Source organism: Geotrypetes seraphini, chromosome 14, assembly GCF_902459505.1.
Source record: "Geotrypetes seraphini chromosome 14, aGeoSer1.1, whole genome shotgun sequence".
NCBI classification, from domain to species: domain Eukaryota; kingdom Metazoa; phylum Chordata; class Amphibia; order Gymnophiona; family Dermophiidae; genus Geotrypetes; species Geotrypetes seraphini.
The window spans coordinates 903,839-926,436 of NC_047097.1; the positions used below are offsets into that span (position 1 = coordinate 903,839).

A 22,598-nucleotide genomic window follows, 5' to 3' on the forward strand; every position below is an offset into this window, starting at 1 on the left:
TGGTGTCAAAAAATGTTTTCATTTTTAAATAATAAGTATAAATTATATTATTTCCCTTTTCTTTAAGGAAATTATTGCATATGACAACAATGTATATCACTTATTCAGTTATATATGAATTAATTCAAAATGATATATAATTATAATTGAAATATTATAACTTATATTTTTAAGGCTTAGGTATATGTTTGAAGGCAGTCACAAAGGATGAACAGATTTCTCCTCAGTCCAACCTTTAGGAGATTACCTTTAACTTTTTCCCTTCAAAATAGTTATTAGTTACATTTTAGAATATCAAATCAAAGAGTAGGAAACTATTATGTCCAGAAGAGCATTCCTTTTCTTTTCTTTTCAGAGCAAGCTGTGGTAATAACATCTCTGAGTGTCTGTTACTGTCTTGGTCGTCGCCACAAATCGTATCTTGGTTTTGTAAAAAGGGTTTAACAAACAAATGACATTCCGGTAATATCAGGAAATTATTCTCAGTTTTCATAAACCTCCTGTCTTATTTTGCGTCTCAAGTTTTTCATGTCCATTGCTATTTCAGTCAATTTTCAATCTATATTCATTTCATTTCTTTGTCTTTGATCTAATCCTTTGTTTGTCTCATGTTCGTTCATATCTTATCTCTCATCAGCATGGCAAGACTGCATGTTGGATCCTTTTGACATGGAATCAATTTCGTTGTTTAGAATATTCCTGTAGTTTAAATCACAGTTCTATGTTCTTCTATTTCCTTTCAGTTGGATTTGAAAGATCTGTTTCTGAATTGAACTTTACATTTGTATTCCATATTTAATCTTCATGTTTTATTATTTTAAACATAATTATAAATATAAACACAAATATATTATTCGATAATAAGTTCTTATTTAAGAGGACATTGGCTGTTCACATTGATCGAGGAACTCTTGAAGTTTTGTAGGATCTGAAAAATTTTGAGTCTTGTTAGCAATGGTAATTTTCATTACTGCTGGATACAGAAGGCCATATCTAGCCCCTAGAGCTCGCAGTTGGGGTCTCATGTCCAGGAATTGTTTTCTTCGTAGTGCAGTCTCTTTTGCAAAGTCAGGAACAATGTGGATTCTTGCATCCTGACATTTTAGGTTTTTGTTTTCCTTTGCTAGCTGGCAGATTTCTACTGCTTGTTGGTGTCTCAAAAGTTTAAATATTAAAGTTCTTGGTCTTGATTGAAGGTTTTTATTTTGTGTTGGTATTCTGTGTGCTCTTTCTATTTCTAATGCAGATTTGAATTTTAAAGGTAGTATTTTAGGTAGAAATTGTTCCAGGAATGTTATAGGGTCATTTTTTTCTACCCCTTCCGGAATCCCGATGATCCTTAAATTATTCCTTCTTTCTCTATTTCGGCTGTCTTCCAAGTCTCTTTTAATTTCTTCAACTTCTTTCCATATTATTTTAGATTTTCTCATGTCTGTATTTAGTTGTTCTGTATTGTTTTCTAGATCATTTATTTTATTTTCAACTATATCAACTCTTTTGGTGAGAATTGCAGCATCTTCAATTGCTTTTTTTAGTTTTTTATTGCTGTCTAATACTATTTCTTTAATTTGTCTCAATTCTTCCATGACGTCAGGGTTTTCATCTGATGGCAACGGAACTTTTGAGGGTGTGTTATTTGGCTCTGGTTTTGATCTTTTATTGCTGCTACTAATACCGGAACCACTTGCTTCTGAATCATTTTTGTTTTGTTTTTTAGATGTCATCTTCTGTTATTCTTTTCTTCTCTTTATTACAGCTTATCTTCACTGTCTCTTGGTATCAGTTTCAATATTTTTCCTCTTATCTTTTTTGTTTTGAGTATTCTATTTATGATGAGTGGTTTTCTTTCAGGATTTGTTTCTATATTTTTAAAAATTTTTCTTTTTCCAGCCTTTTTCCTTTTTCTTCTTTTCTCCTTTCTTAATTATCTGTCTCAATCTTTTATTAGAACAGGTTCAAAACTTTTATTTCAATATTCTTAGAGCAACTGTCAGTTATTTCTCTCAAGTTCTATTGCTGTGAGTAAAAAAAAAATGTCAGTAGTTCTTTTCTCTGTTTCTCTTCCTTCAAGCCTTATCTCAGCTATGAAGGCAATAACTTTCAAATTAGCAACCTTTCTTTCCTTAATTTTTTAGATATTGCTGTTTAATCTTTTACAGATTTATTTTGTTAAATCTGTTAGTCACTTTTTTTTTTTGTTGACACTTTGCATCAGCGCTGAAAAAATTCAGTAATCCTTTTTTTTTTCCTTGCTTTCCTCTTATGAGCCCAATCGCAGCCCCTACTAAGGAGAGCAGTATTCCTTCCAGTATTTTTGAAATATATGTATATATGTATATATATGTTTTTATCCGTTTCCAGCGCCTCTCAGTTTCCTCGATATTATTTTTCCAGGTTAAAAACCGTTGGTCTTTTATTCTGTCATCTTTCTCACAGCCCAAGAAAAAACAATCTTTTATATCGGACTCTTTTCAATTTCAGAAGAGGAAAGGAGATGATATTATATTATATTATATTATATTAGTCATTCACAATTTTTTTTGAATTTGGCAGCAAGGAAATAGTAAAAAAAAAACCGTTGTTTTATAGCATACTTTACTTCATCTCCGGCAGAGGAGAGCTATTTTAAAACAGCTTATCTCCACAGCACGACAGGCACAACCTCCTCATTTATTATTTATAAAGAAGAAATTTTCAAGCTTGTTGTTAGGTAGCTCACCAGCAGTTTTCAACTCCGTCAATCTCCTGCTTTTACACCTCGCTTCTCAGACTTTAAAAACGGCACTTTCACTTTTAAAACAGCTTATCTCCACAGCACGACAGGCACAGCCTCCTCATTTATTATTTATAAAGAGAAATTTTCAAGCTTGTTGTTAGTTAGCTCACCAGCAGTTTTCAACTCCGTCAATCTCCTGCTTTTACACCTCGCTTCTCAGACTTTAAAAACGGCACTTTCACTTTTGATTTTTTCGTATTCAAACGTCTCTCCGTCTCTGTTGAGGATGCAGATTTCAATTTATCACATCAAGATCATGGGAATTTAATTTTTTTTGTAGTAAATTTCGCAAAATAAGCTTGTTTGTACGGAGCTTCGCCTTCACCCGACCGTCATCATTCGCGTCCAAGCCACGCCCCCTCCAACGGCCATTTAGAATTCAGCTGCAGCAGTTTAGGCAAAAGATTTTCCAAGAACTGTATAGGGTTTTCTCCTTCAATATTTTCAGCTAAGCCAAGGATTCTAATATTCTTTCTTTTTCCTCGATTCTCCATATCAATTAGTTGATTTTTTAAGGTTGTTACATTTTTCTTTTCTTCTTCATACTTTTGTCTGAAAGTTTCCAACTGACAGATTCTTTCCTGCATCACAGACATTCTTTGTCTGTCAGTTTGGATTTCTTGTTTCAGGTTAATCAACTCTTCCTTTACTTCTGATAATTTGTTGGCATTATCAGTCAACATTATTTTGATTTTAAATAATTCCGCCATGATGTCAGCTTTTTCATTAATTTCATCTGCTTCCAGCGGGATTGGTACACTGGACGGCGATACAGGGGTTACCTTTGACCTTTTTGCTGACACTCCCGATGTACAAGGTTTTTCATTTTTCCCTTGCCTTGTCGCTGCCATCTCCGCCGTTGATTTTTATTATTTTTAAGTCGGACAAGTGAAATAAATAGTTTTATTTTATTCAGTTGTTGCCTGGGACTCAGGAGCGCTGCGGTTAAGCTGCCATATCGTGCGCGCTCCAAGCCACGCCCCCTTATATAATTTTATTTCAATACAAATGACACAAACACAACCCACACCCCCGATGAGAAGACCTAAAAAGTAAATAAAACTTAGTCCGATACTGATATTCCTTATCATGAAAGTCCTTTGAGGTATTCAAAGTGATTTATATTTCAAATCTTCTTTATACAACCGTATTTATGATGAAATAAATCTTCCTGAGATCTTCTTGTATTGTCATTTAAAATAAGTTTCTGTAACAGTTGAAACCAGTCTTACTCTACACTGGCCTATTGTCTGATCCAGAGCTTTCTATGAGCAGAAATCAAATAAGTTGACACTTTACCCAGGATGCAAATAATGTCGTACAGGGCATCACCTATAAAAGATAAAAGAAGTTGAGGAGGAGGGTCATCACTCTTGCTCTCCAAAGTATGCAGTCTGGACAGACAAATGCATGTGACAAAGGACACCGCCAAGGCAGCTTTGACTTCAAAAGTTACCACTTCAAAAAGTCCCCCTTGAACTATATCCACTCAGTTGTCCTGCATGTCTACAAGCACATGCCGCCTTCGCTCAGAAGGGAGATACACTTAGTGAACTGGGCAACCAAGGAATCCACTTTAGATTGACTAAAAAGCTGCTGACACTCCTCTGCTATAGGATACAGCCAGGACATTGCTTTCACTCCCCTGAGAGCTCCTTCCGGAGAATCCCACTGCTCAGAGATCAAGATAAGAACATAAGAATAGCCTTACTGGGTCAGACCAATGGGCCATCAAGCCCAGCAACCCATTCCCACAGCGGCCAATCCAGGTCATTAGTACCTGGCCAAAACCCAAAGAGTAGCAATATTCCATGCTATCGATCCATTCCTTTCCTGGCAAAACTTATAGACTTAGGGCCCTCCCCAGCACATCCTAGGATGCACTGGGGAGGGGAAGGCCCACCATTTTGAAGAAGCGGGCCTGCTGGCCAGAGGGAGTAGGCATCCCTCTGGATGGACTTTGTAAACAAGGTAAGGGGATGGGGGGGGGGGGTCATTGCTTGATGGTGGGAGTGGGTATCCCTCCTACTACCGGGGATGTTTATATCAATATGCCAAGGAAATGCTGAGAAATGAGCTCTCACGCCACACATAAGGAAGAAGTAGAAGGACCCAGTGAGTGACTAAATCCAAATCATGCAGAGACTGAAATAAGATTCAGCAAGGCAAAGGATTTAAATATTTAACACAGAACCGTGGGATCCTCCCCTGATTCTAAAGCCAAAACATGATCTGATTCGAGCTATAGGTGAACATGGGGGACACGTAATTGCAAGGGAGGACAAGTCAATTGATTTATTTTATGTTCTGTTTTTACTACAGGGCAGAGGCACTGAAACAGATTCTCAGTGCAGTAGTAGTAGTGGTAGGACTCTTCTGTCTTCATGGTGTTTCGCGGTACTGAGGCTTATATGGATGCTGTGGGGACGGTGACGGGGCGGTGAATGGGATGGCAGTGGCGGTGATGGGGTGGTGAAAGGGATGGCGGTGGCGGTGACGGGGCAGTGAAGGGAACGACGGTGACGGTGCAGAGGATGGTGGGCCGGGGCGGTGCAGTGACAGGGACAGATTTTTCCCCCGTGTCATTCTCTATTCCAGAGCTTAACTATTCTCTGAGTAAACATATATTTCCTCCTATTGGTTTTAAAAGTATTTCCCTATAACTTCATAGTGTGTATCCTAGTCTTTGTAATTTTTTACGGTGTGAAAAATCGATCCACTTGTACCCATTCTACTTCAGTCAGGATTTTGTAGACTTCAATCATATCTCCCCTCAGCTGTCTCTTTTCCAAGTTGTAGACCCCTAACTTTTTTAGTCTTTCCTCAAACAAGAAGAGTTCCATCTCCTTTATCATCTTGGTTGTTCTTTGAACCTTTCTAGTGCCACTATATCGTTCTTGAGATAAGGAGATCAGACTTGAATGCAATACTCTAGGTGAGGTCGCACCTTGGAGCGATACAGAGGCATTATAACATTCTTAGTCCTGCTAACCATGCCTTTTCAAAAAATTAATTCCCAGCATCTTGTTTGCTTTTTTTGGCCACATTATGCAGAAGGTTTCATCGTATTGTCTACAACACCACCCAGATCCTTTTCTTGGGCGCTAACCCCCAAGGTGGACCCTAGCATCTGGTAACTGTGATTCCTTCTTCTATTTTCTTTTCTTCAGGGTGGTCAGCAGATTTTTAATTTCATTTTAATTTATTCTTTATTGATTTTTCAAATTTTTTATGATAATGCAATCATATTGCAATCAAGAGTATTCATTGTAAAACGATTTATAAAAAAAAATAATATAACAAGGAAAATTAAACATTCTTTCAACTGTTTGTTAGTCCACAATCATTAGAGGAGGAGTTTCAATAAGATCGAAGACTGTTTTATTCCATCATTTTTAAAGGAAACAGACAGACAACCTGAAGTGGACCTAAAACTAATAACTTCAACCTTTTATTCCTGGTACTTGCAGTCTTCACATCTTTTTCTAACAAAAATCTCAATAACTGTGTAGAATCAAAGAAAATATAGCTAGCTCCTTTGAAATTAACCAGACATTTACCTGGGAATCTCAATACAAAAGTAGCAACCAGGTTGAAAACGTGGGGTCTGAAAAGCAAGAATTGTTTCCTCTTTTCTTGTGTTATTCTAGACACATCTGGATACACTTATTTTTGATTCAAAAACAAAACATCATTATATTTTAAAAAATAACTTCAAAAGCCAATCCCTATCTGAATTTAATACTAACTGAACAAACAATGTAGCAAATAGAAGCTGTTCTGAGTCTGATTTCTCTAATAAATTTGTCAAATCCAATACACCTATTGCAGGTTCCTGATAATCTTCTTTCTTTCCCAAGGGAATGTAATAAATTTTTAATAGGCGGAAAATAATTTTGTGGAACTTTCAGGCACCCAGATCCTTTCTTGGGCGTTAACTCCTAATGTGGACCCTAGCATCTGGTAACTGTGATTCCTTCCTCTGTTTTCTTTTAGGGTGGTCAGCAGATTCAACTCTCCATCCCCCAACTCTCCATCCCCCATCCCCACAGCTAGCGCTTCCCCAGCTGCCCTCCCAAGCAAGCACTCAGGTGACCACACTAGCCTTGCTATTTAATTTGAACCCTCTCTGGCCGTGCTCCTTGTTCGCACTTCTTCATGTGCCTCCATAGTTTCACTTCCTCTGCTTGTATAGCTCTATTTCCTTTCTCTGTTCCTCTCCTTATGGCTCTTATTCACTTTCTGCTTCTCATACTCACTCCCTTTCGTCCTCACTATCCTTTTCCTATCTCCTTCCCAGCCAGCTTGTCATCTATCTTATTCACTGTACTCAAGCATTCTCTGTCTTCCATTCATCCATCTCCTCCCATCTTCGTCATTGCCGTCATCATTCCCCTTTGCTTTGGCGCTCTCTCTTACTCCTTCTGCTCTCTGCTGGAGATATGAATCCAAACCCTGGCCCTCCACACCAGCTGCTTCCTCACGTGTGTAACTGTCCTAACCTTACACCTAGTCCTCTCCTTCAATCCTCATTCTGCTTCCAACAAACTGCCCCTACATTCATGACTTCTTTATCTCCCAGTCCCTCCACCTGCTTGCTCTAACTGAAACATGGATTTGCCTTGAGGACGCTAGTGCAGCTGCTGCCTTCTCCCATGGTGGCTACCAGTTCCCCATATACCTCGCCCTACTGGTCGAGGCAGACGAGTTAGGCGGCTTCTCTCTCCTTCCTGCAAATTCCAACCTCTTCTCCCACCTCAATCCAACAGTCTTTCCTCATTTGAAGTCCACTCCGTCCAACTATTCACCTCTGCGGATAGCGGTCATTTATCACCCCCCCCCCCCCCCAAGTCCCCTTCCTCCTTTCTCGCTGAATTTGACTTCTAGCTTTAGGGCTTCCTTGATTCATCTTCTCCTTCCCTCATTCTTGGGGACTTTAACTTTCACCCCGATGATCCCACTGACAAGTATGCTGCTATGTTTCTTGCCTTAACCTCCTCATTTGACCTCCAGCTTTGCTCCACAACTCCCACTCACCAGGATAGCCACTGCCTTGACCATGTCTTTTTCTCTCCAACTTCTCTACCTCACTGCTCCCCATCTTTGATCATCATCTAATATCCTTCACCATTACTCACCCTCGCCCTCTGCCACGCCCAGTCACCTCCAAGAGGTTTCGAAATCTTCAAGCCCTCGATCCTTCCATGCTCTCATCCACTGTTTCACCTCACCTTGTCTCCACTATGTAATCTAAGTCTGTCCATGAGTTTGTCTCATCGTACAACTCTATTCTCTCCTCTGCTCTGGATGCCCTTACTCCCCGTTTTTCGCTCTGTCAGGCATATCAAACCTCAATCTTGGCTCACTCCCGGTGTCCGTTACTTACGTTCCTATACCCGCTGTGCTGAGCACCTTTGACTCAAATCTTGAACATGTGCTGACCTTTCACTTTAAATTTATGTTGGCCTTCTTTAATTCTGCACTTACAAGGGTCAAGCATGACTACTACACCCAACTAACCAACCCCCTTTCTTCCAACCCTCATCATCTCTTTGCCACGCTTAACTCCCTCCTCAAAGCACCCCCCACTTCTGACCTCTCCTTCTCTCTCTCCCTAGATTAAGGCCAATTACTTCCATGACAAGATCCGCAAGATTGCCCTCGAGTTCACTACAAAGTCACATCCTTCTCCCCTACCCACCATCCACTCTCCTAAACTTCAGCCTTGCACCGCCCATTCATCCTTCACCCAAACAGCTCAGGAAGCTTCTCCTGTCTGGTCCCGCCCGCTTGTCCCTCCGTCAACTACTGCTGACTTCTCTGTAATCACAGAGGAAGAAACTGCACAACTTCTGTCTTCAGCCAAGCCTACTACATGCCCCCCTATTCCCACCCCTCTACTCGACCCCTTCTCACATATACTGTTATCCCTCCCATATGCCATATTCTCAATCTATCTCTTTCCACTGCAACTGTCCCTGCTGCCTTCAAACATGCGGTGGTTAAGCCGCTTCTCAAAAAACCCTTGCTGGATCCTCCTGTCCATACAACTATGGCCCTGTCGCCCTTCTTCTGTTCCTATTCAAGATACTTGAGTGTGCTATTCTCCGTCGCTGCCTGGACTTTCTTTCAACTCGACAGATTCTTGATCCTCTACAATCTTTTTTTCGTCCCCAACACTCCACAGAAACTGCCCTCACTAAGGTCTGCAGTGACTTGTTGATGGCCAGATCTAAGGGCCTTTACACTAACCTTATCCTTGTTGACCTGTCTGCTGCCTTTGATACTGTAAATTACAGTTTACTCCTCGTTTAGATTCCGTGAATCTGCCCTCTCCTGATTTGCCTCCTACCTTTTCTAACCCATCTTTAGTGTATGTGTTGGTGAGTCCTCTTCTCCTGCTACCCAGCTAGCGGTTGGTGTACCTCAGGGTTCTGTCTTATTTCCTCTTCTCTTCTGTCTACACCTCTTCCCTCGGTGCCCTGATCTCCTCCCATGGCTTCCAGTATCACCTTTATGCTGATGACTCCCAGATCTACCTCTCTACATCTGAAATTTCACCTAAAGATTATCTTTGGAGTTTTTTGACCGAGGATGTGTCTTCCTGTCTCAATGATTGTATATTGAGGTAAGTTTGTCTATGTGGGAGGTGTATTTTTTTGAGGACACCCCTATTAGAGACTGAGGTCTTTTCTCCAATTTTAAATATGATTGGGGTTTGAAGGTACTGATGTATGTAGAGCTGGGTAATTATTGGATGTACACCTTTGAAGAAACTGAATAGGCTATATGGTCTTTATCTGCCTACATTTTTCTGTTTCTATGTTCATTAGAGATATTCTGAAAACTTAGCCTGTTTGCTACACTTGAGGCCTCAATTCCATCCCTGCCTTAGATTTTAACCAATAGTTTTTAGTGTCATCATTTAAAAGAAGGGATATTCACAGGGCACCTTTGCTCAACATTCTCTAAATGACTCACCCTATAAAATGTGTCTTGAAGCTTACCTGCTCATCCAGAATGAGGTCTGTACTGGTTCCACTTAGATTGCTGCCTGTGCGCCTAAAGACAACCCCCCCATAAAACCACAAATGAAATCCTGAAAAGTTTAATCTCACATATTACACAACATGAATAGAACAGCTGAATATTTCTTATTAAGAAGGCAATTTTACAAGTAAATTCTACGATAAAAAGTAGGAGCTAAGCACTTGTTTGAAAATGAATAGTAAAGCGTGATAGACAAACATAAACAAACATTTATTTCTATACTGCTACACACCTTAACAGTTCAATGTGGCTTACAAACATATAAAGCAGAATCTCAGTTAACCAGCACTCTCACCCAACCGGCAAAAATATGCCGTGTGTGTGTGTGTGATAAAAGTCCCTTGAAGCACCAGTGGCAGTAGTCCTGAGCTATGAACCTCACCTCCCTCCTGACCCGAAACACCAGTGTGGCAATGGTCCTGAGCCGCAAATCACCCCTCTCTCCCTAAAGCCCCAAAGCAGCAGCAGTCCTAAGCTACAAATCCCCCTCCCTTCCTGAAGCAGCAGAGGTCCTGATCTGCAACCTCCCCCCCCCTTTCCTCAAGCCCTGAAGCAGCAGAAGCCGCAACCCCTCCCCCTTTCTTTACCCAAAGTGGCAGCCGGTCAAGCAGGAGGCAGTGTTCAAAACAGGCTTCTCGTAGCCGGGGGTGGCCATGAGCAGCCTGTTTTGAGCACTGCTTCCTGCTGACCAACTGCCACTTCGTGCAAAGAAGTAAGGGGAGCAAGGGAGTTTGCGACTCAGGACCGCTGCTGCTTCGGGGCTTGAGGGAGGGCGGAGATTGATATCTGGCAGACACTCCTTGTACAGTTCTGTATTATACAGCAACTCTCATGCAAACAGAAAAAGCAGTTATCTGGCATCCACCAATCCCCATGGGTGCCAGATAACTGAGATTGTACTGTAAAATACACTGAACAGAATTATTTTAATAAAATATTTTTTTAAAATTCTGATTTCCCTTCATATACTTAGTAAACAGCCAAGTTTTTAAATTTCACCTAAAATTCATATATGAAAAAGAAGCATCAACAATGAAGCTCTCCAATTTATGGAAGATTAGGTTTATACCTTCGATAATCTTCTTTCTGTTAGTCCCCGTAGGATTCCATACGCTAGGTGTTCAATCCCAACCCGCAATCTGGGAGTTGCAGAAATCCACAAACTTTTCTGAGCACATGCTCTACCCCTTTAGCCTGAGATCTAGTTAATATATCCAGTTAAGTCCCAAAGCCAAACACATATCTGAACAAATCCATGACAAGGGGGTACAGGGGAGGATCCCCATCAACATAATTCATGAACTGGCTTGCTCTGCAAAATATTAACAAGTGATAAACAGGCACCAAGGCAACTCAGAAAAACATTGAGGAACAATGTATAACTGACCTGCTGTGTGCAATGAGCACCCCAAGAAAACCCCCTCAGTAAATTGCATACTTGAAGCACCGGATCTAGCAACTGACTGGAAAATCTTCAAGCCTGCAAAGAGAGTAACCGAGGCAGAAAGCAGCAGGCTACTCCAAAAAAACTGAGTGAATATATAGAGGGTGGGTCATATGGAATCCTACAGAGACTAACAAAGAAGATTATAGAAGGTATAAACGTAACCTTCCATTCTGTTATATCCCTTCTGGATTTCATACGCTAGGTGACATACAAAAGCAACAATAGCTACTGAGGGACAGAAGAGCCTGCCCTCAAAACCAAGGTCCCAAAAGCGGCATCAGAACGTGCTACCATATCCACTCAGCAAAACCGGATAAAAGTATGAAGAGAGGATCTTCCCTTCATAGTCATTTGACAGTAGGGAGGGCATATCCTTCCTGATTGAAGTACTGGCAAATAATTATAGAACCTCACGTGTAGTTTGTAAACGAGATAGAGAGTTAAAATCAATTGAAGTGAAAATTCTTCCCGACATGGTTATTACTTCAACTTTCTCTTGTGCCTATTTTAACTCAAAATCTATTAGGAATAAGCTACCTTTGTAAGCAAACATATTGATCTTTTTATAACAGAAACCTGGTTACTTTCTGGATTAGAAACTGGTTGTCAGACAAACGCCAGAGGGTGGTGGTTAATGGAAGTCGCTCAGAGGAAGGAATGGTGAGAGTGGAGCATCCCTCAGGGTTCAGTGCTGGGGCCAATCCCATTCAATATGTTTGCGAGTGAAAATCGGAAGGAACCGTATGTGCTGGGAGGTGAGAGGCTGATATGCATAGATGGGGAGGCAGACCTTGGGGTGATAGTGTCTGAAGATCTAAAGGCGAAAAAACAGTGTGACAAGGCGGTGGCTGTTGCCAGAAGGTTGCAGAGGCGTGACCAGTAGAAGAAAGGAAGTGTTGATATAGGTCAATGGTGAGGCCCCACTTGGGAGTATTGTGTTCAGTTTTGGAGATTGTATCTGGCAAAGGACATAAGTAGAAGTGATCCAGAGGAGGGTGACGCAAATGATAGGAGATTTGCGCCAAAAGACGTATAAGGAGAAACTGGAAGCCCTGAATATGTATACCCTAGAGGAAAGGAGGGACAAGGGAGATATGAGTCAGACGTACAAATATTTGAAAGGTATTAACGTAGAATAAAATCTTTTCCAGAGAAAGGAAAATGGTGAAATCAGATAACATAATTTGAGGTTGAGGGGTGGTAATGTAATGAAATTCTTCTTTACGGAGAGAGTGGTGGATGTCTGGAATGCTCTCCTGAGAGAGGTGGTGGAAAAAATAATAGTAAATATTTAAGAACTAAGGCCAGTACTGGGCAGATTTCATGGTCTGTGTATGGCCATTTGGTTGAGGATGGGCTGGGGAGGGCATCAATAGCTGGGATGGTGTAGATGGGCTGGAGCGAGCTTTGATGGAAACTTCAGTAGTTGGAACCTAAGCACAGTACCGGGCAGAGCTTTGAATTCTTGCCCAGAAATAGCTAAGAAGAAGAAGAAGGAAAAAAAAAAGTTTTAGAATCAGGTTGGGCAGACTGGATGGACCATTTGTGTCTTTATCTGCTGTCATCTACTATGTTACTATGATGAAGATCCAATTGGTGACCTTATACCACCTGGTTTTAAAATTGTACCGTTATGTAGAGATTCAAAGAGAGAATTGGTCTCCAGTCTTCCAAGCCTTTCTTTGGCACGATTAAGTATAAGGAGTTTCTATTTAAGCCCAATTCATGATCTGGAACGGGTTCAGTCGCTTTGATGACTAAGAGATGTTACACAATAGTGCAGATACAGGACTCCTTTTCTGGCCACCCACTGGAGAGCCCAGAAATAGATTTATCTTATGCCCCTCCCAAATGATGTCCAATACACACTGATCCGAGGAAACACGAGTCCACTCCTAATAAAACTGAGAAAGTGACCTCCGATGCAAGGAAGCGCCGACTGACTCCTGGCATCATTGGGTTTTCATAGGGGCAGCCGCTGCTTGGGAACTAGAGGCCTGAGGCCGCCTGGAATTGGAACTATTGTAACAAGGGAAGAAGCCCTGGGAATATCTCTCAGAGGAAGATCCCGCGGAGACCTGACAAAACCTGCGGGAGGAATGAAAATTACTACAATTCCTGCCCGCTGGCTGATGAGACCTGTTCACAGGGAGAGACTTAGGACAGCACTCAGCAATACTGGTCATGAGGTCGTCTAGGCTTTTACCAAAGAGAAGCTGGCCCTTGAAAGTAGAATGGCCTTGGAGGAGGCACGCCCCCCTCCCCACCCGAATGATGAATCCAAAGAGTCCGGCGAGTAGACACTGCATAAGCAGAAACTTTGCTAAGAACTCGAATGAGATTATAAAGGGCATCAGGTACATGATCCACACCATCCAGTATCAGCGAAGAACAGGGAGAAATGTCCACAGAGGATGCACCGCACAATCTGGAATGACAGGCTCGGGCCATAAACAAAGCAGCCGCCACCGCTTTGATACCCAAAGACACCACTTCAAAGAGTTTTTTCAACATAATGTCCACTCTGTGATCCTGAGAATCCTAAAGCATCACATTCCCCTCACTAAGAACATAAGAATTGCCGCTGCTGGGTCAGACCAGTAGTCCATCGTGCCTAGCCCTGAAAAAAAACTGGTATCATACCCATTTGATAACAAACCAGAGGCAAAATCATCATTTTAATAGTTTGGACTCTCCCCCCACCAAGACAGATGTAAAGGATTCCATTGCTCACACATTTCTGTAACCTGTAATAAAAATCTTTCATTCGCTTTCATTGTTTAGGGACATTTGGAGTATTGAGATTGAGCATCAAATTTCTGAGTCTCAATGGCCACGAATTTGGACTTGGAGGTTGAGATGTACAGTGTCTGCATCTACGAGACAAACTTGATTTTTTCTGTTACATAGAGCATTCTGGACCCCAGTTCATTTACAAAAGTTAGATAGCTCTAAGTTTAATAAATGTTGGCATTGTCATCTTGAAGCAGGGACTTTAGATTATTTATTATTCTATTGTACATTTATTTTGGCTTTTTGGAAATCAATATGGGGCCAAATAAATTGTTTGTTAGAAAACCCGGTGCCATTATCGTATGATACTGTATTATTTGGCATGTCAAATGAGGGCTAAGAGCCAAATATCATCTAAAAATAATAGGGAGTTCATAACAAAAAAGAAAAAGTCTAAAAAGTGTCCTAAAAGGCTACTTGGACGATCAAAAAGCCTGATCGTCCAAGTACCCATAACCAAAGCTGGTTTTTAGATGTATCTAAAAACAGCTTAGGCCTTTCTCCTGCCTCTAAACCCACAGAGAGAAAAGAGGCATGTTTAGAGGAGGGGAAAGGGCGGGCAGTGGGCAGGAGGTGGGCTGACCTACACCTAGGCATACAACAGGTATAACCAAAACCGTAGGCAGGTTGCCTAGTCGGCACTTAGACCTTTTTGACTTAGACGAAGTCAAACCAGGTCTAAGTGCTGAAAAAGGGGCCGCTAAGCTGATTGTGGCTGCTGCGATCAGCTTAGCGGCCCCAGCAACCTGCCTACCCCTCCACCGCAAGCATCGCGGCAGGAGAGATGCCTCATCTCCCCTACCGTAATGCCATCACTCCTCTACCCGTGGCAGGAGAGATGCCCTATCTCTCCTGCCGCGGGTCGTAGCAGTTCGGGTACAGGAGTGATGGCATCGTGGTAGGGGAGATGAGGCATCTCTCCTGCCATGATACATCACCCCCCCCCCAAACACACACACACACATCGGGGCAAGAGGGAGCCCAAGCCCTCTTGCCCCATCGAGCCGCGGCACCCCCAAAGATATCGGGGCAAGAGGGAGCTCAAGCCCTCTTGCCCCGGCGATTGTGCCCGCCCTCCCCCCCCCCCCCCCACCGAGTACGAGCAGGCCAGGAGGGAGCCCAAGCCCTCCTGGCCCCGGCGACCCCCCCTCCGACAGCAACGGGTCAGGAGGGAGCCCAAGCCCTACTGGCTCTGGTGACCCCCCTACTCCCCACTACAATACGGACAGGAGGGATCCCAGGAGGGGCTTAAGGCTCCCAGGCCTATTCTGATTGGCCCAGGCGCCTCAGGCCCCACCTGTGGGCGGGGTTTATGCCACCTGGGCCAATCCGGCCCCATTCTGGATCCGTCTGGCATGCTGGACGTGCGGGCTTGGCACCCGTCCGTCTGGCCAACGTAAAAGGTATGGGGAAGGGGGGTTGCAGGTCGGGCCGATCGGGGGTTCTGGGGGGGGCGGTCATTGGTGGGAGGGGGGTTGTGTCGAGGGCAGGAGGGCCTGGGATCCCTCCTGCCCGTATTGTAGTGGGGGGTAGGGGGTCGCCGGGGCCAGGAGGACTTGGGCTCCCTCCTGGCCCATTGCTGTCAGAGGGAGGGTCGCCGGGGCCAGGAGAGCTTGGGCTCCCTCCTGGCCCGTTGCTGTTGGAGGGGGGGTCGCCGGGGCAAGGAGGGCTTGGGCTCCCTCCTGGCCCGTTGCTGTCGGAGGGGGGGGTCGCCGGGGCCAGGAGAGCTTGGGCTCTCTCCTGGCCCATTGCTGTCAGAGGGGGGTCGCTGGGGCCAGGAGGGCTTGGGCTCCCTCCTGGCCTGCTCGTACTCGGGGAGGGGCAACGACCACCGGGGCAAGAGGGCTTGAGCTCCCTCTTGCCCTTATGCCGTCGGGGGGGGGGGGGGGGTGTCGCGGTTCGACGGGGCAAGAGGGCTTGGGCACCCTCCTGCCTGGATTGTTGGGGGGGGGGGGATTCTATAACCGGTGTTGTTTTTGACAGACACCGGTTATAGAATCCAGCTTTTAGGCGAAGGACTGGCTCCTCCTTCGCCTAAAAGCCCTTCTGTTGGACGTTTGGGGCTTAGGTGTTTTTTTTGTTCATTATGGCCAAAAAGTGTAGACGTCGTGGGGGTGTACTTGTAGACTTAGTGGTGATCTGGGTGTTTAGTAGAGGCAAGCCATAATCAAAACAAGGACGTTTGTTTTGGTTATGGACACTTTCCCTGCTTCTGCTTTGAACGTTTAAGGACTTAGGCCAAAAAGGGACTTAGATGGATTTTTTGATTATGCCCCTCCACGCTTTTACTTATTATGACAGGAGTTGCCATATAACAAATTACGAGTAATTGGAACAATTGGAAGAGACTTAACTACAGTTTTTGGTGGAATTCGTTATGTCACATATATAAAATGGAAAGAACGTTAGTCACACAAGAAGGGAATTTTAATAAATTTCAAGATGTGTGGGGGCCATTAACAAATTATTATAATGAATAGTATAAGTGTAAGAACGGGGGAGGGGGGTAGCTTTTGGTCTTTCATTAATTGTATGGAATAGTAGGAAAGAATTTATTATATGGTATATATGTATTATATTTGTTATGAAAGGGAGGGGAGGGAGGGGGATAAACTTTATAAATTGGATTATTGAAGAGAATGAAGTGTTGTATCCAAGTTAAAATGTTATTACTTTTAGATGCACTTGTAAGTTCTAAAAATGAATAAAGAATATAGTAATATAATAGATGATGCCAGATAAAGATCAAGTAGCTTGTTCAGTTGGCCTGCCCAATTATATAAATGTCCACAAAACAAAACCCCAAGTGTTTTCAATTACAAAAGGTGAAAATTTTTTTATACAAAAAATAAAAATGCCTCTTTATATATTAGAAAGAAAATGCTGCACTCACTTTTGAAGAAGTCCTGTTCAATAAAGGTCAGGTGTTACTCACTTGTGTCCAGAACTCTCAGGCATGGTCATGATTTCAGGAGCATCAAAGAACTCATTCTCATCATCCTCATCACTCAAGTCTCCTTTCCCGCTGAGATCTATGAAGATAAAATGTAATATTGTACTTCTCCCCCTACCCTTCAATTCACTGTCTGGATTTACTGTGTTTCTCTATCCCTTTATGTTTTTAGATTTTACGCTGCTCAGAAGGCCTGTCCAAAGTTTTAATAACTTTGAACCTTGAATTATTTACCTAAAATTGAACCATCTTCAATTAAAAGAAAATAGTGAAAAGCAGGCATAAGCCAGATGGAATGAGAAGATACAAACAAGTTTGATGAGAAAAACCTCTCTTTTAAACCCATGCCCCCCCCTTAAACTATTTCCCATGAAAGAAAGAACATACAAAGACAACCCAGAAAACAGAAAATTAACCTTTAAAAAGGAGGGATGAAGCTGGCTTTACACTGCAAACAGACCTTAAAAGGTAAAAAGTCCAAATTTAGAATCCTGATTAGAGAATGACACGGGAACAAATTTTTTCCTGTCCCCACAGGAACTCTTTTTCCCGTCCCGGTGAGTTCTTTTCCTGTCCCTGCATGCTCTGTCCTCATCGGTGCAAGCCTCAAATACTTTAAAATCATAAGTGTTCGAGGCTTGTGCGTTTAAGACAGAGCTTACAGAAATGGGGCGGGGACAGGTAAATTGAGTTCCTGAAGGGACGGGGACTAATTTGCCCCCATGTCATTCTTTAATCCTGATAGACCATGTGCATTTATGCCATGTAGATATTTAAACATCTCTCCATCCTCCCTTTCCTCCAAAGTATACATATTGAGGTCTTTAAGTCTGTCTCCTTAACACTTTTTGATAAAGACCACCGACCATTTTAGTAGCTGTCCTCTGGATCAACTCCATGCTGTTCTATATCTTTTTGAAGGTGCGGGCTCCAGAACGGTACACATCAGACTTATATAGTTTAAAATTTAATTTTAAAAAGAGATTATGCGCTTACCCCAGTACATAGATGAGCCATTCTAGACCTTAGGGTTATTTCCCCATACTTGCGTGCTGCAGAAGGAATCCACTCTGGATTTTTCACTCTGCCTCCAGTGTACTTCACAGATTAGTTTAGCGCACTCTACAGTCAGTACCCAAGCCTAGAGAGTTGCATTTTAGCATTCATTGTGGGCGCAATGAAATCATTTGTGATGTCTCCCTTTGCTGAAGGAACTGGTACAGAAATTCTGGCTATTCTGAAGTCCTGAACACCTCTAACCATGCTGCACACACAGGAACTGCACGATTGAAGTACAGAGTCTCCTTACCTTTCTGGGCTCCTCCTGTGCCAGAGGCAGTAGCAGGTAGTACGGTAGCACCACGGAAAGCCCGTTCAAGGTGGTTGTGCTGCTTGGCTAGCTGTTCAAGGGTTTCTTCCAGACGAATACGCTGGTCACGCTCATATTGAAGAGTTTTTTGCCATTTCTTGCTGTGCATCTGTGCTAGCATTAGGAAGTCTCTGCATGCCTGCAGAGTAGAGGGAAAACAAAGTCAAAGATATTTGTTACCAACCAACATCAAGGTTAAACTTCAGCATCTAACTGCGTGGCAATCCTCCAACTAGCACATTATTTCTCCAGTCAAACTGATTTTCAGCATATTAATATATGAAAACAATGCATGCAATACTTTTATACATTCATTGTAGATATCCTGAAAATAAAGCTGGGGGTACTTGAGAACCAGGCTTAGTGAGATCTTAGTACTTCAGTTTCAAAGTTATCACTATGATCATACAGCAATGATTAAATATAATTGCCTAATACTTATCAGGAAACTTCTACTTTTTAATGATTCCCATAAAATTTTTATGTAGGTTACTGTTCAACTCCAACAAAGACTTTTTATTGCTTTTATTTTATATTTGTTCATTTTAGTGCAAAATGAATTTTTAAAATACTGTAATCTTAAGACACACATTTCTAAAATCTTAGCTCTCATCTTCTACTCAGCCCCCATTCCTATATTTCCCATATAGTCCAGTGATGTTACTTCAAATCTAAAGTGATTTACTCTTGTCAGTCAATTCCATTCATTGGTGATAACTTAGATTAGTTAACAGTCACTGGATGCCAGATGATCACCCACTATAACACTTTCCCCGTTTGTAAGCACTAAGTCCAGTATGACCCCATCCCGCTTGGGCTTCCATTACCAACTGCTGGAACAGTTCCTTTGAAATTTCATCAGAGTTTTGCTACACACTATGGAGAATGTGGATTATAAAAAAAGTGGCCTCTGCTTGGGTGTTGGACTTGCACTGTGTTTTGTTGGCTGAGGAACTACAGGTCACTTCTTTGATTATGCTTTCAATTCCAAACTCCAACCCACCTTCTAGCATCATCTGTCTTATTCCCCTACCTGAGCACATAAACTTAAGGTTTAGTTTAGTTTAGTATAGATGTACCTTCTTCTCCAGTTTGTCTGTCTTGACTAGATTGTAAGCTCTTTTGAGCAGGGACTGTCTCTTCTGTATTTTTATGTTCAGCACTGCATATGTCTAGCAGCAGTATAGAAATGATTAGTAGTAGTAGTAAATGTTGTGTTTAGCTTATTACTGAATGCAATACCTATGTTAAGAATACAGCAGAATAATAGTTTATTTATTGACTCTACCTTGGACTTATGACTAACTACCGTATATACTCGAATATAAGTCGATTTAAATATAAATCGAGAGCCCCCAAAAAGGAGGAAAAAAATGGTTGACTCTAATATAAGTCGGGCGGCTTAATATTCAAGTGTCCTGCCCTGTCAGGCTCTGCACTCTCCCTCCTAGGCTCTGCCTTCTTTCCCCCCCCCCTCCCTGCTCTATCCTCATACCTCTGCTGATCCCTGGTGGAGTTGCAGTGGGTCCTCTGCCGATCCCTGGTGGAGGTGGAGCGGGCAGGAGCAAACTTTCTAAACTCCTGCCCCGCTGCTAACTGGCTGTGCAGATCTAGTTTCTTTAGCTGAGCAGCTGCACAATTTGGTGCTGCTTCTCTGCGCTGAGCTCCCACAATTTGCCAGTAAGGAAGCTGCTCATCGCCGAGAAGCAGCGCCAATCACGCTGTTGCTTGTGTCGCTCAGCTGAAGTAACTGGATCCGTGCAGCAAGTTAGCAGCGGGGCAGGAGTTCGGAAATCTTGCTCCTGCTTGCTGCACTTCCACCAGGGATCGGCAAAGGTATGATAGGGCAGGGAGGAGGGGGGCAGAGCCTGGTGGCGGCGGCCTAAAAAATTCTGGGAGGTGGCGTTGGCCTGAATATAAACCGGGACCCCCATTTTTGGGTCAATTATTTGGACCAAAAATCCTGCTTTATATTCGAGTATATACGGTATGTTAAGCAGAGCACTGCAGATATCATACAAGTTCCACAATCTGGCTATATTCCTCTGGACTATAATTACCTTTTCATCTATCACACAAGAAAGGTGGTTGTTGTCAGTACACACAAATACACCATGACGTGAAGCAAGCTGGAAATGCTACATTTTTCAGGACACTGCTAAAAGCATGCTCTCTCTTCAGACAAATGTGTCATCTTTATGTTTCCTAAAGAAAGGCATAATCCACTAAGTAAGACTTTATACCATTATTAGTTCTGACTCGATGCCCTTCTAAAACAAGAACTTCTACTATCAATTACCACAGTAATACAAATAACCATATAGCACCATAGTGCAAGACAACTATGATCAAAAGTCCACTGCATATAAGATAGTTACATAGCATAAAACCAAAAAATAAGTGGAGAACATTTTTTTTGCTCCTTATTTTCAGTACATCAAGTCCTGTAATAGAGCTAACTCAAGTCATCGGTCTCTTGGGTAGTTTGGTAACATGTAACCTTATATGTTATTGAAGAATCTGTAGGTTTTATTTCTTATGTGTTTTGATATTGTTTTTAAGAGTGATATGTATTATTATTTGTTTGTGCTTTATATATGCTGCGACCTCAGGAGATTTACAAAGTTTTTTAAATAAATAAATCAAACTCCACAATACTGTAGTTTGTTATTAACTGAAAATATGGAGCCAAAAAATGTTCTGAGGTCTCTTTTTCTCCACTTATTTTTCTGTAGCTATCTGATATGCAGTGGACTTTTGATCATAGTTATCTGTAGCAATGCCCTTCCACCAAGAACCAGTTCCCCTGCGAAAGCTGCTGATCTAGCAGGTAATAAAGACACTTTTCTTTCATTTTCTTTTCCAATTAGAAAGAACTGCAAGTATTTTCCCTCCTGCTGAAAATTACAGTGGAAGCCTGGATAAAGAGCCAGATCACATAGCACTCCTGACAAAAATGAGAAATGTGGAGATTGCTTAAGTCTTCACCCGAGACAGGACAGAGTGCATCATGTGGATCACAATGATTAAGGTATCAAGGTCAATGGAGAAAGCCAGAAGTCTATACTCACATTAATCATTGCGTTGGAGGTGATGCGGAATAGCGTAGCCCTCTCATTGACCTGTTTGATCTTTTCATTGCTCTCTGCAGGAAGCTTGAGAGTTTCCAGCTCACTGAGTGAACGCTGCAGTGCTGTGCCGTGCTTAGCAATAAGATCATTGCATGTATTCAGATCTTCTACTTTACTGGAAAGTGTACGCAGCGTGCACTGCAGCTCCGTCTTATCAGTCTGTGAAGGAGACTCTTCATCACCAGAATCATCTGTGTAAAATGGAAGGAAGAGAAAGAGAGATTAGGCTCTTACTTTGCTAATATCTTTTCCAGTAGAGAGGTGTGTCATTCTGGACAAGCAGGTACTTTCCCTATCGCTGCAAGCTCTGCAGAAGGAATCCACTCCGGAAATTTTCTGTAACCCTCTTACTTTACTGTGAGCTCTACTGCCAACTACAGTTAGTCTCCAAGCATGCAAGAGCTCCTCTGAGAGTAGGTGAAGTAAGGAAAGGGAACACTTTCAAATCAATAACAGTTCTGCTCTAACATATTAATGTATGAACACGTAACAATTAACCAAAACCAACAGAAGCATCAAAGGAGCTCAAGTTGTACCCTTGTAGATGCTATAAATATAGTATACATAATTCTTCATGGCTCCAAGGGCTGACTGACATCAAAGATACACATTTGAACAATCAGAATGAGACAGTAGGCAGGTGCAGGAAGGATAGGGCAAGGGTCCAGAATAATACACCTATCTACTGGAAAAGTTATTAGCAAGGTAAGAACCTAATCTCTTTTTCCAGTGCAATAGGTGTGTCATTCTGGACAAGCAGGACATACCAAAGCAGTCCCAGAAATCTAGAGCGGGCTGACTGTGCCAGCCCATAACACTGAAGACCCAAAGGCAGAGTCTTCCCTTGCCGCAACATCTACCCTGTAAAACTTGGCAAATGTATGTAAAGTGGACAAGGTTGCCACCCTACAAATCTCCTCAGGGGTCACAGCCATGACAAAACTACACTTCTGGTGGAATGCGCCTTCATGGAAACAGGAGACTGTTTCCTACAGATAATGTAGGCTGACAAAATGGCCCTATGAATTCATCTGGAAATCATGGCCTTGGAAGTTGGCATGCCTCGCTTAGCTGAATGA

At 42.4% G+C, this 22,598-nt stretch overlaps 1 protein-coding gene across 1 annotated transcript in view; it reads right to left on the bottom strand.

Annotated features, from left to right (window-relative positions):
• Window positions 1-22,598, bottom strand: part of OSBP (oxysterol binding protein) — an 85,788-nt gene that overhangs the window by 51,205 nt on the left and 11,985 nt on the right. The window contains exons 3-6 of the mRNA XM_033920969.1: window positions 21,460-21,710; window positions 18,329-18,527; window positions 17,002-17,098; window positions 9,784-9,838 (exon numbers count right to left, since the gene is read on the bottom strand). Of these exons, the coding sequence (XP_033776860.1) occupies window positions 9,784-9,838; window positions 17,002-17,098; window positions 18,329-18,527; window positions 21,460-21,710 (602 nt within the window). The remainder of the gene's footprint in view (window positions 1-9,783; window positions 9,839-17,001; window positions 17,099-18,328; window positions 18,528-21,459; window positions 21,711-22,598) is intronic.